Below are 14,731 nucleotides of genomic sequence, written 5' to 3'. Positions count from 1 at the left end.
AACAATTCACTTTTTTTTTTTTTTTTTTTTTTTGAGTGCTCGGGGGAAGAAGTGGGACATGTGTTGTGTCCCCTCCACGTAATTCAAGCCCTTTACTTGCCAGAATTCATAATGCGCGTTACTATGTGCCACCATGTGCCACTTCTCTGGACATCGGTAATGCCACTGCCAGAGACAACACTGCGCTGACAGCGCGAGCCGAGCCTTGGCCCGCTTCCACGCGTGAGACGGGAAAAATGCATGTAATTGGTGAGAATCTCTGGCTTCCATCAAGACAGTAATTGGCCAGAGAGAGCCCTTGTGAGAAATATGCGGCGCAAACGTTTTCCCCGATAATCCCATCTTGTGAGCATCTGGCAGCGGCGTGGTTACAATGGCAGAAAAACACAATAAACACATGCAACGTATGGCAGGAAGTGGGGAGAATAAAGGATGGGAACATTTTGAGGGGAAGGCAGGGTGCTAGGATCTGAAGCAATAGATGATGAGCTGCTTGGTGTTGGAGTTTTACAGTGACGGTGTTTATTTTAAATGCACTAATTGACAAATATTGGAACGATGGTAAAAATGTAGGAACTATAAAAGCATCTAGTTCATGTTTCTTTTTTGCAAACTGATTCACTGGTGTACGTAATAATAGGCTGAAGGAATAGGACACAACAATATAAGCAAATTATGTTTAAATTGGGAGGAAATATATGTGTTTTTTTGACAATATCAAATAAGCTCTGTGTTGAAATATTTAAAACAAAACTTGACTAATATCTGCCAAACACCTACACTTACCTATACAGAGAAGCATCCCGCAGGAACAGAAATTCACTCTTTTCTGTCATTCACTGAGGCGTTTATCTAATGCCCTGAGCAAAATGATCAAACGCAGACGGCATGAGCAGGAAATGTGCATTTCATAGTTGAGCAATGAGTGCGGCTGGCTGGTGGCCCGCTGCTGCGAGGAGCTGGAAACCACTGAGTTGACTGACTGGGGGAGAAACGGGCATGTTGTCAATGCGAAGTACAGCAACTACTGGCCGCAACGCCACACAGCTGCAGCCCTGCGCACACAGGCAAAAACAAAATATCCACAAATACACAAACACCGACATAAACACAGACACACAAAGCTCACATGCTACTGCTCACACATGAGAGGAAATAAGCACGATGCATGCGCCGCACTTGGGAAAGGCGCATATGTGTGTGGAGACAGACACCTTTACGCGCATACAACAATGTCCCAATATCCATGTGCTGCTGCCCACTGTGTGTCAGCCATCTGGTCTAAGTTAAGCGTAATATAAAAAGCTCATTCAGATACATGGTGAGTGTGGATGCAAACTTGGCACGGCTCTCCCACCCGCCCCACCACCTCTCGCTGCTCAGGGCCTGATTTAAGTCTAGACATCATATTGGAAAATGGCTCACACACCACAAATACACTAGGAATATTCCAACTATTTATGGCGGCAGAAATGTGTCTCTACCTGCTAAAAGAAAAGGTAGCAGGGAGCGGTGCTAGATGTACGTCAGCTAATGGAAAACAAATGCAGAAAAAAACCTCCAGCATACACTCCAGTGTTTCATTAATGACTAATGTGGACAATATGGAGGGGTGTGCGTCGGAGGGATAGGAACAGCAAAAAACACATGTGACTGTGCGAATGAATTAGTTTTATACAGCTTTGACAAACATGCAACACACCGACATGATGACAGGACTCTGTGCACAGCCTATATGTAAAATCTGAAGATACGGCAAGGTGTGCAGGTGCATAAAACGCCCTATGCAGATTTATGGTTGATAACTGATGGAAAATAAAGTCAAGGGTCAAAGACAGAAAGGAGAAAAAAACAGAACAAAGTATGCATTTTCACATCAGCTTAGCACGTGAAACAAAAAGAAAGCAGACGATCGACATAAAGACCTACCAGGAGAAACTGGGTGAACTCGCCGTAGTTGAGCTGCTTGTCTCTCTGCGAGCCGAAGTGCAGGCGAATGAACTCACAGTCCCAGTTGAAGGGGATGTGCTGGTGGATGGTCGTCTGGCTGAAGACCTGCTTCACCTCCTCTGCAGAGGGAAAGAAATCAAGTGCTTAACAGAGACATTCACTTTTATTTATTGCATAAAATCATCACTAATGTAACAAAACAGATGTATAACATCAGATAAATAGTCCAGATAATAGTGCATTTTATCACTGAAACAGAGTCATCTATGGATTAGTTTCAGTCGTCCTCGGCGTGATTCAAACTAATCTCGTCAACCAGCGAAGATGGATGAAGGAATTCCCACTAAAAACTATTACCAACGCTGGAAAACTAAAGCTGCAATCTTCAAAATAGAGGCAAAGTAGGAGACGAGCATCTGACCAATGCTCAGGTTTGCTGATGGATTCAAGCTTCAAGCAAATTAAAGTTTCTTTGGTGAATCTACTTGGCCTGATATCACTTTCACACGTTTGCGTTCTCGTCTGTAAAATATTGACGGTTCAAACAGAAATCAGAAAGGAATAGGGCTGAAACAAAACAGCTTTTCTCCAAAATCTTTTACCAATTAAGGAATCAAAATGAAGACGGATAGTCGTACGTTAACCGTGGATGAGTCCTTCACCGGCAATAAAAGCCTCTGTGATGTTCCACTCCTTTACACTGCTGTTTTCAAAACAAACAATTACCAAATTCCTGCTTCGGTTTGTACTTCTAATTAAGACCTAAAATATGTTGGTACAAAGACTTCTGAGTCCAGCCTTAACAAATAGCATATGTGTTTCCCGTCTTGTGGTTAACATTAGGAATTATTTGATTCTGCATAGAAAGAGAAACATGAAAAAATGTCAACATCAATCTCCAGAACGCAATTCTGTTCTGATTGAGACTTAACTTTCTCTAAATCACTCCTGAATGACACATGGCAGAGCTCGTCGGAGCTGTTTCGGCTCAATACTGAGGAGGAAAAGCCTTTTCTTCTCACTTCTGTTCCTCTGCCTGAACCCTCTAAGCCTCTACAGCCAGTGGAGTGGGGAGACACTGAACATGAGTCCTAAATTACAGCCTTACTAAAGAAACAAAAACAAACCAATAGAGCGACCTGTTTCTTATTACCAAACAGGCTGTGCTGAAGGAGTGGAGAAAGGAAAGGAGGAAAGAAACTTTTCTTTTTTTTTTCTTTTTTTTTTTTTACAGACAGGGAGGGAAATAGAGAGGGAGAAAGGTGATATTTACCTCAGCTCCATCTTACCTTCTGAAGGAAGACAGCTTGCGTGTTGTTGTTTTTTTTTTTTTTTACACTTTAATGAGGCAATAAATATACAGTCTTTAATTCTTTAAAGGAGAGGCTGCTCCAGAGTGTGGCGTTTATATTATCGGCTTTTATGGACCTGTCAACACTCAGTCCTCTTTGAGCTTGCTCTCTTTTTTTTTTTTTTTGTCTTCCTGGCTGAGCTACAACATTGCATTTCATACGCCATGCTACAATTTTTATGAACTCGACATTCCACCAAATTATGCATTTATTTTTTACGTGCTAAAAATGCAAGAGCCGTGTGCCGCCTGCACTTAACAGAAAAGCTGCTCAGGTTATTATCAAATAAAAATGGCTTTACAGAAAAAATGAAATAAAAAGAAATCAGAGTAAAGACATTTATTACATGTGAAAACAAATAAGGCTTTTAATGCAACACGAGCCGCGTTTTTAATAGGTAATAAAGAAGGGGTTTTCTTAATTGTTGTGCCCTGGCGGGGCCGTCTGATCAAACGGCTGGAAAAGTTTTTTTTTTTTTTTTTTTAAATAGCAAGTGCGGGAGAACAAGAGCGAATTCTGTTATGCATCACAATAAAGTAACTTTGACAACTCTATAATCTCAGTCACAAGTTATTTGCTTTGGGTGAAATGGTAGCCCGACGCAAGTGGCAGACACTGCCGTCAGTGTTTGCGCGTTGCGTGATGTGTGTTATGTTTTTCATGCAATTTTCCACTTGTACGCAGGTCTCATAACTCACAGGCTTTGGGTTATTCATTAACCTTTGGGAGACGCAGAAAAACAGCAGACCTTTTAATTGCCACCAAGACAACGTCACTCTAATTGATCCTTTTAAATATGAAAATTTACATATGTGCATATATAATCACCCGCAATGATCTTGCACCCTGTCGACAGCAACAATTAAAATGAAATTCACTTACTCTTCCATGTTTGCGAGCGGGATGTGTGCGCCGCATTTCAAATCAGGCCTAATGCGCCAACGCCTCGCACACCTACAGAAGGCTGGCATTAGACTTGTTTAAATCAATTAGGCAAATGTGAAATGAGCAACGGGTACAAATGTCGTCCCTTTTTCACCTCGGAGCTTCCAGGCATCAGAGTAATGGTGCCAATCATGCACACACATGGCCGCCCACCCTCACCCCCACCCCCACCCCCAACCCCCACTGTCATCAGCATCCTCCAGCTACCACCAACTCCCCTACACCTCCACACCTCACCTCATCGCCGCAAACAAGACACGACACCACACTGTGTTTGTTTGTGGAAGTAACGGACGACAGCTTACAGGTCTGACCTGAACAGAACAGGACTTGAGGAAAAAAAAAACTTTTGAACGTGATTTTGCAAGGGGGACGTTTTCACTGTTCTGTCTCAGTCAGTCTTTCGCTGAATGTCAGTTGCACAGCAACAGATGCGACGTTCGGCGAACTTTCATTTCAGCTTAACTGATATTATTACGAGAGAATCGTTTGAGAAGTTGTCCCGTCGTTTAAGAATGCACCTAATTACTTTTGGTCAGCACACAAGTTCAGAAACTATTCAAAAGAAGAAGAAGAAGGGGGAAAAAAAGCAGTAAACATTACTTGTCCCACGGTGGCAAATTTACATGTTCTCCACACAGGTATTTTAAGAGAATGTGCATCAACAGAATGATTCAGAAAAAAAGACAGAAGGTTAAATGATAATCTAAACAGAAATATGATGAAAACACTCATTAATAGGCCTGCTGTATCTAAAAGTAAAAAAAAAAAACAGCGCTTTCAGAAAGAGTAAACCACAAGACACAATAGCATTATTTCAAAACATGCATTACAATAAATATTTTAAAGAACACCTACTGCAGTCACTGCTTTGCACGCACACGTTTCAATGGGAAGCTCTATATGTAAAATATACTCTAAAGCTGTGAATTACAGGCAGAGCTACTTACCAAAAGTGGTCACTCCATCTCCTGCCTTATCAAACAGCAGGAAGGCGACCATGAAGAGGGAGTCTGGGGCGCACAGCACCGACTCGAACGCCACAAACTCCTGGAAGGAGATTAGGCTGGAGGAGAGAAGAGCGGACAGTGAGAGGATAGGCAGAGCGGTGAACGACAGGTACAAGCCTGTTATCTGAGCTCTTTCCCTCACTGTGGTTAAAGTGTTTAAGGTTCCCTGGATAAATGTTTCATAAAGCTGCACGTGTGATCATCAAGCCTTTGCTATTCGATTAGCCATAATGAAGACTTAAAAACTAAATTACACCAATGAGATGAAATATTGAATAAAAAACAAGTTATTTTAACACTGCATTAAACTACAGACTCGATTGTAATTACAGCCACACAGTGGCAAACCGGCACACTGAGACAACCTATCAATCTGCGCAACACGTAATTCGAGAGGCCTTTTATCCGGTAGTCTGTTATTCCATATGCAATGTCATAAACTCATCGAGTGTGACAGCAAAAAAATAAAACATTTTAAAAAGCTCAGTGTGTGTTCCCGGTCTGAGCTGGCAGCTGGTACGGAGAGGTCCAAGTCTACACACACACACACCCAGTCACACACACACACACACAAGGTTAAATATGAAGCTTCAGATTTTAGCGTGCCACTTTAAACAAGCAGACAGGCGTAGAAGGAGTTGGGACAAATAAATTAATTCGATATAAATGTAATACACGGCGATGGTGAATCCGGCAAAAGGTTTAAAATATATGTTGAACTTTATCTTAAGTTAAAAGTGGAAGTTCGTTTTCTAATGTGCTTTGTTGAATCCATTTGTTTGTATGTTCTGATTTCGCACAGTAACGCAAATGTGCGCGCACACAATCAACAACTGCAAAAAGAACAAACGCTGTGAGAACTGGCTGAGAGCCCCCCCTGGGAGAATCCTGCAGTGGAGAACTGGACCACGCAGTCTTGCCTTTATTTAGGCCCTGGTTCACAGTTGCCATAAGTCCATTATGAATTTCACAAATGGATCTGATAATTACAGGAGGGGTCAGTGCTAATGAGCGGTCCCCGAGCATCCATCTATTAAACCTATTTTAATTTCAGAAAGAGGGAGCGTGGTGAAGAGGAGGAGGAAGAGGAGGGGGGGTGGAGGGGTGCAATGATTACAGTTTCCTGGTTTCTGTAATTAATTATGTGACTGTTGATATTTAGATGTGTTTGTTTGTCATCGTTTTCGCTCGTGGGTGCTTTTTGTGCAACCTATTCAACGCACGCTCACGTCCAGAGAAACTGTATATAAGAAACGAGGAGAAGTAAGAAGATCAAAAGCAGAACAGACAAAGTTACTGCTCTTTGAAATAACCTTGAGAGAATTCACCATTTTTTTTATTTGAACATACATTCCATAAATCTGAGCTTAGCTTACCAGCTATGAAAAGTTCTGAGTGTAGTCTATAAGTGGGTTTCACGAACACTCCATTCAAAACATGAATAAAAACCCAGGAAGGCAAAGCAGTGAATACAAAAGGCCCAGATTAATACCTGCTTTCAATAAAATGACATATTACATACTGAACTGATGGTGCAGCTACGGCTATAGAAATGTTCGTTGGAAAACGGGGCTGCAGAGGGACGAATTGAAGTATGGAAAAGGAACAAAAGTGAACATACAGTTCCACTCAGTGGCAAACAAAATCAGCTGTCATTGATTCAAAGGCGAGCCTAATTGTTTTATTAACTAAGCAGGCAGTTCTTAAGAGCAGGGCCCTGCTGATGGCAAGTATAGGTGGAAGGGGGCACAAAGGTGCACTGCTGTGACCGTGGATCCAGTGTTAAAAACAAAGCCAATACCATCGCTGCTCACACCGCTGGAGTATTATCAAACTCTCCAGCTAAGATCATTCCCATGTGACACATGTATAGTACACGCTGGAATTGTTCCGAAGAGAGGCTAATAAAGGAGGTACAGACTGCACTGCAGAGACTCACAAAACCTACGTGATTCCAGACAAAACGCAGGGAAAATCATATTTTTCTCCTTTTCAACACGAATCAATTTACATGCACGCCGGTCGTCCCGTCTGTGTTTGCCCAGACATGGATAATCAGCATATTAGTGTAACTGAGAGGAGTGTTCATCACGGAGAGATTGGACGATGGTTTAGATCGGGGTTAAGTCCAGACGAGATCCAGGGGGCATCTCCGCAACGCAGACGAGAAACATTCCATGCGCTCGCGAGCGTCCACACACAACCTCTGAAGCTGGGGATGAAGCTTATGATGGTTGATTAGCAGCGCCATGACGGCTGCAAAATGATTACCGTGAGAAGGGGGAGGGTGGGGGGCGTCGTCTTTTTTGCAATGCAGACGAAACCCCGATGAGACACTCAATAATCAAATCAGCCGACAGCATCTCCCAACCATCAACTGCCATGGCACGTGTCCAGGGCTGCCCGATCCCTGTTTGCAGCCTGGGATGAACTTCTGAGACGAGGAGAATATGATACCGTGCCACGGCGTCTTCCTTTGCTTTACTTTGCTGCACAGGATTTGTTCGGCGCTTAAACAGGAAAATACATATCTATGACATGTAAAAGACGGGGGTGGTAGCCATTTTTGCAAAGGAGTCCTGGTAATCAGGGTGTAAGGGGAGTTTTAAACTGGTATTTGTTTTATTGAAACACACTCGTGAAAAGGATGTCATGCAATGTAAGAAAGGTGAATTACAATAAGAAAAAAACTCCAGTATAATGCCAAAAGGGTACAACTGTTGCGGGCTACCTCTGAATTTCCTACAGATCTTAAGCCGATGGTATCTCTTACGCCTGTTTTGCAACAATAATACTTTACAGAAGCCATTTTTTAAGGAGCGCAGTCAAACCCATCTGTGATAAATCTGACATACATCTGCTTGTTTCCATCTCATCTTCGTCACACAGCTCTGACCTCGGTCTGCTCTTTGAGGGCACCTAAACACACTCCTGCGGACCGAAAAACCAAGTAACATAAATGCACGGTGTTGCTTTGGCCCGGCTGATGGAAAGACAGCTCTCCCAGGCTGATAGTAGTGGGAAAGAGGGGCCTGGAGGGGCTTCAATAATCCCCTGTCCCTGGCATCGTGGCATTGTTACTGACAGCTATCCACCCACCTGGAGCGTGCTTGCTCACAGACATACGCAAACACACACAAAAACAGAGAAAACACACACACACGCTCGCGCTGTGCGCATACACAGGTGAGCGGTAGCTGCCAGTATCTGTTCTGCTCTGAGAGTGGACACCCACCAGTCCGAGTCCAGAATGCCCACAGCAGCAAACAGACTGCTATTTTCCCAGCACGCTCCCTTAACAAAGTTTTTTTTTTTTAAATCTTCAAGAGTCTATGGGGGAAAGAGGGTTTTTCTTCACACTTGAACAGATGCTTCTATCAAAATATCAGGGAGAAGAAGTCAGGGGGAAAAGGCAGGGAGTCTGAAAAAGTCAAAAGAAATGGATGGAGCTCAGAGTGCATTATAATATGTGAGTGTAAAGGAAGTCACGATCAGAGGGGGAGGAATGTAAAGAAAGTCGAACGTGAAAAAGGCAGGACACGAATAAGCTGGAGGAAAATCTTTATGCTATCTTCTAGCTGTGCATGTCAGCACACACACATGCACAAACATGTTTGGTGCTCGGAAATTGAAGCATCTCCACCCTCCAGAGCTCCGTCTCTCCATCTCTCTTCATCTATCCGTCTATCTGTCTTTCCATCTCGCCGGGAGCGGCACGAATAAGAGGGAGAAAAGTGATTTCCACATAACAGATTGTTAGGACTGTCACTATATCCGCTGATTTACACAGTCACAGAGGGGGAGGCAGACAAATGCATTTTCACTGTTTACATCGCCGCGCACACACAGACCCAGCCGCTAACACACTTGCTCTGAAACACACACTGGCATCCAAGCAAAAAAAAAAAATGTTTTTTTTCTCACAGATAGACTCCAACACAATAGTAAGCGAGCGTGCTCTCTGCCACCCGACCCCCTGCTAAATCTATTACCCCAGACTCATCTCGCTGAAATGGAGCCCTACCTGGCAAAAACAGCAGCAGGCGCACTGGCTTCAAATATACTGCACTCATATACCAACCAGAAAGTGCTGTTGGCGAGCGTATTTGCATGAGACAGGCTGAGCTGGATGGAAATGCAGCTACTAAAGTGGTTTGTTTTGTCTTGCTTCTCGTTCTTTTCATGGGGTTTGCACGACAGAGGCGCTTGAAAAACAATGCATTTGTGTTTTCAGCTCGAACCGACGCCGCCGATGTTTCCATATCTCCGCTTTCTATATCTTCTTGTTTTGCACTTTGGACACATATCCACGCAGTAATCTTGCAGACTGTTTGTCTCATCAAATTATTTATGAATCGGACATCCAGGAGGCAAACAAAGCATCGCAACACTAGTGTGTGCATAATAAGGCTTTTTTTTTTTCATAGTGTGGACTGTAAAAAAAAACAACAACAAAAAAACAAAAAAAATCACATCACAACTGAGGTCGAAGCATTATTTTTCAGAAAGGAGTTTTGAAAAAAAAAATGACTTTTTTTCCTGTTTTGCCCCCATATCATTTCCATTCCCCTTCACAAAACCGAAATGAGGTTTAGATACAAAGCCTGGGCCATGGGTTCCTAATAGATTTACCCCGATGCCACGGCCACCATTTATCCTGCTCCAAAGCTGCACAATGCGACGGAGTGCTCCTGAATAGCATGGGCAATTACAGTGCATGTGTGCATTTTGTGTGTGTATGTGCGCGTGTGTGTGCGTGCGCGTGTGTGTCTTTTTCAAAATCCCAAAACCCCCACCATTCCATCTCATTCTACGCGTGCGTGTGCGCACACACACACCTTAAAGCAGCTGTAATAACATGGAACTACGCAACCATGTGGTGCACTTTGCTCTTTGTAGAAGCACAGGTGGTTACCATGGCGATGTGAGTAGTTTTTTTTTAATCTTTTTTGACTTACCCTAACATTTTATTACCCATCATTATGTGTCATTAAATACATACATATTAATGTAAAAAAAAAAAAAAAAAACAGGGACGGTGGGGATGGGGGGAGGACTAAGTGTGAAATTGGGGGTGTATCTACAAAGAAAGGAACACCTGAAAGGAGCCTCTGCAGTTTGATGTCCCTTTATAATATAATTCATGTATGAACATCCCTCTGTGCAATTCTTACACCAAAGGATTAAGTCAGGGTTTGTTTATAAAATGCTAAATAACTCTAGGATAATAGTTACAGGATTAAAGAGATACTTAATCCATGTACTTAATCCATATAATGATGCCTGAGTCAATGGTTGGATGCATCTCTTTTTCACTGTCAGGCCATCAGCAAACAGTGATTTCAGAAATTTATTTTGTAATTTTCGCCACAGTATCTCATCTCATACACTGTGAAAAGAGGAATATGTCAGTAAACCCTCACAGATCCAAAGACCATTTAAAAAAAAAAAAAAAATGTATTTACGTTCATGCCATATGCAAGAGGTAAAAATCAATATTGAAAAATATAGAAAATGTAACACCAACCCATCTTTCTTCTGGTCCACCACTCCAGCAAGCAGAGTTGTGGCCTCGTCTGACAAACGGATGTCTACGTGGGCATGGAGGAACCGGTTTACAAAGTCCTGCGGCGACATAAAGTGCTCATCATTCTTCTTTACGCTGGCATACTGTAAAGAGGAATAAGAGAAGGACACACGCTGGGCTTTAGAACTTCATAAAGGAAAAAGAAACAATCGTGAATCGAACAGAGGGCGGAATGCTGGTTTGATGAGAGGAGAAACACAAAAGGAAAAAAACAGAACAGTGAAAGTAAAATTCCACCTTTTCAAAGATGGCTCTCAGCTCAGCTGGGTCGGCCCGCCGAGGCAGAAGTGCCTGCAAAACAATGAGCGAACAGTTTGAGACATGTAAACACAGTCACCCACTCTGTATCGATACCACACTTGCAATATAACATATTGTGGGGGGGTGTTGATGTGTCATTTGAGCAACATGGTGGCATACATCCAATAAAGAAAGTTATGCTTCCTGGTGACCTTTAATCGCTGAGCCAAACTATTAGGAAATTTGATTATTTTTCTTCTTTCTGTTTAACACTTAATGCAGCTATGCAAAGTTACTCAGCAATACAGAATCACATTTCATTCTCATCATTAATCCTCTAGAGCATGCTTATTTATTGTGAATATTTTCTTTTCTGCTGCTGATTCTATAGGACAGAAATCTGCGATTACACGACAGAGGTGAGACTTGTACAGACACATTTATATCCAGTTTACTGTAATAAAAATTATAACACATAATGACTGCTTAAAGTGTTAATTTGTCAATGGGATGCTTCACTTTTGCACCAGGTCTGGGCTGTTGATGGCTTTGTAGAAACTGTGTGTCAGATCTGCCCTCTGCAGCCATGTTCACCTGCTCCTGAGCTTCTCCTACAGGTAGTTTCTGACAGGTAGCACCATGCTAACCAAGGTTAGGTTAATGACACCTGTTCCTGAGCTTTAACTTCACTGGATATGGGGTCTGAAAGAGGCTGTTTCAAGAGAAAAAGAGGGGGGAAAAGCGTCATTGGTGCATTTTGCATCATGACTGAAACGACAGCTCGCGCAGTTTAAGACTTATGATCATTAACTAGCTAACTAAAGCCTCAATGTCATTGCCGTGTGGTCAGTGTTAAACTCTGGACACATCCTCTTAGCAGCTAACCGGCAGAGAGCGAGCCCTCCGGGCGCACGTGCGGGCGGGGGCACCGGAGCAGACACAGCCGCGCGCGAGCGGCGGGCAGGGAGACAGACGGCAGCTCCTCTCTGAGAGCCGAGGACAACTTTCCGCCGGTCACTTACCTTCGCTGCCATGCTCAAAGCTCACGGTCCCTCAGGTAGGCTGCGCTCACTTCCTCCTGCGTGACGACGTTCCCATGGAGATCACGCGCCGGTGCAGTGAAAGGAGGATGAAAGCGGATCAGCTGTGCACGTGGTGCGGAGGGCACTACAGGTTAGCTGGTCCGGCTTGTACCAGGATGTCACATCCATTCATTGATCTGCTGTGGAGTGTGTAAAATCAGGCCTGACAACATTTGACTGTAAACTTGCTTTATCACAACACACATGCCTATTGAAGAGCAATTAAAGAAATAAAAATCTATACATCCTACACCATGTGTGTTTGATTATGGATTTCATTAATCCATCCATTCATCTCCCATCCCACATTTATCCTGTCCAGGAGAAACGGACCACACACTCACATTCACATGAAAGGGCAATTTATGGTCACCGATTAACCTCACAGTTTGTATTTTGGACTGTGGTAGGAAACCAGAGCACTCGGAGGAAACCCACGACTCTCAGGGAGAACATGCAAACTCCACACAGAAATGTCCATCCTGTATTGATCTTTTCATTGAGGCAATAGCGCAAACTTCAATTTAACTCATACATTAAAACATCAACATTAATATTGTACTTACTATAAATTGATGGTTTTCCCCTCAAAGTTAAATGTTATTATGCTATTCATATTTCCTGCTGGTTGGCATAACTACTAATTCCTCCTTATGCATTAGTGGTGCTAATATGACTGCATGAATGCCTCTCACATGCTGGAGCTCCAGATATTTATGTTAGAGACTGAAATGTTTCAAGTGATGAGTGACCTCTTCAAGTGTGGAGTTGAGATAAGAATACTCTCACAGCTTACGCTTTTGCACAAGTGACCAGTAATGTGTCAGTAAATGTAATTCCAAACATGTTTTTTTCTTGATATTTGAAAGGAGATCATGTATCAGTACTTCCTCACATGATGTTGCACTTCTTATTCCCTTATTATGATCTATAGAAAGATTTATATTCCACATTTACAGTGATTGCATATTTATTGTCCTTACCTGTGTGGCATATTGCATGCATGATTAGACACCATGACCTTTTTTGAAGCTTTTAGATTTTTTGTTGTACTACTTTTACTGAAGATCAGGTAAATATATTTTCCACTTGGTTTTGTTTGTGCATGTAGTCATTTTCATTTAAAAAATAATCATGGATAAATGTACTGTAAAATGGCAAAAGCCAGCGTGCAAATGTTGTCTTACAGCAAGATTGTGGCTTTGACTTGGATTTATGCTGTCCAGGGTGGAGTTTGCATATTCTACCTGAGCCTGTCTCTGCAGGTGCTCTGGGTTTGATGACTGACATTCGTTCCACTCTAATCTGTAGAAAGCAGCTATTTAAAAGAAAAGAATAAATATTTTGTTGCCATCCATGAGCACAGCATTTTTTTAGTATAGACTTTAGTATAAATACTATTTTTAATGCACATTGATTCACAACTAAAGAACAGAAGTGTGTAGACATCACTGTGAAAACCTGAGTTCCTTCCTCACGCCTCTTCTTTCCTCAAAGTAAATGGTTCCTATACTTTATTTCCAGCTTTTCCAGCCCATCTGTGTTTTGTGCCAGGAGGGAAAAGGTACAGAGAGAATTTCATGACTACAAAAGCAAAGGTTAACATTACTCACAGCATAAAAACAATTTAAAAGGGAGCAAAAGGGCTCTAATGGCCCGACAGTCTTCAAAGAAAATGTATTTTGCGCTCAAAATAATTCATAGCTTTTTGCCGGTGGCTTTTCAGCTTCCCGGAGACCCAGCATGAACCACTGTATTTTTCCCAGCAGGCTCTCTGCTCCTTGCAAAATGGCCTTCACCAGGGCATACCTCGCATCCCCTCCAAATATTGACAGCACTGGGTCCATCGCTTATTGGAAAAATGGCTGTAAGTAATGTTTTATCAGGCAATGCCATCTCCACACCTGTATTTTCTCCTGTCATATGACAATATTTGACAAGATTAATGATTTGATCTAGTGACATTTATTTCCAGTCACTGTCAATCTGCCAGCAAAACAACTCTCTTACTTGTGGCATTTAGTGTAGGAAGCATGTAGTAGCATTTGCTTGGCTTTTGTATTATTCATGAACCGCAAAGTTTACTTGATGCATGTAAACTCCAGTGCCTGGCAGCTTAGACATGAAACTCTCGACTGTTTACATGGAAAAATTCTTTAAAAATTACACTCGGTGAAATGATGATTGCTTGTCATGTTGCGAGAGGCATTTTAAAGTCGTTCTCTATTTTTGGCAATCAAACCAACGACGATTGTGTCAGTCGCTAAAAAGCAGAGGGTAATAATAAACCCCGCAACCTCTGAACTTCCCTGGCTTTAGGGGTCTCCTGCTCACGTCCCCAAAGGCCCACGTGTCCTGACAGCTTGAGTGATGAGTGGCGTACGGCTGTCTTAATCTGCCTCCTTCTATTTTTAGCCCACGCTAAACACGGAGCTTCGAAAATAGGCTCAAGCCCTAAACAAATGATTAATAGGGCACTTAGGGTCTCCCCACTGACCCATGCGTAACTATTAACAGCCAATAATGGAGGCCCTTAGGGGTCAAAAGGTTTAAAGGCTTTCTAAT

The 14,731-nt window shown here is 42.6% G+C and overlaps 1 protein-coding gene across 1 annotated transcript in view; it reads right to left on the bottom strand.

The window, feature by feature from the left end:
- slc25a13 (solute carrier family 25 member 13) overlaps positions 1-12,118 on the bottom strand; it is a 41,617-nt gene extending 29,499 nt beyond the window's left edge. The window contains exons 1-5 of the mRNA XM_030082283.1: positions 12,107-12,118; positions 11,082-11,135; positions 10,785-10,927; positions 5,198-5,313; positions 1,930-2,069 (exon numbers count right to left, since the gene is read on the bottom strand). Coding sequence (XP_029938143.1) covers positions 1,930-2,069; positions 5,198-5,313; positions 10,785-10,927; positions 11,082-11,135; positions 12,107-12,118 — 465 coding nt within the window. The remainder of the gene's footprint in view (positions 1-1,929; positions 2,070-5,197; positions 5,314-10,784; positions 10,928-11,081; positions 11,136-12,106) is intronic.
- Between the last annotated feature and the right edge of the window lie 2,613 nt (positions 12,119-14,731).

The sequence above is a fragment of the Salarias fasciatus genome, chromosome 22 (assembly GCF_902148845.1).
Source record: "Salarias fasciatus chromosome 22, fSalaFa1.1, whole genome shotgun sequence".
Taxonomy (NCBI): domain Eukaryota; kingdom Metazoa; phylum Chordata; class Actinopteri; order Blenniiformes; family Blenniidae; genus Salarias; species Salarias fasciatus.
This window is presented reverse-complemented; position numbering and strand designations above follow the sequence as displayed.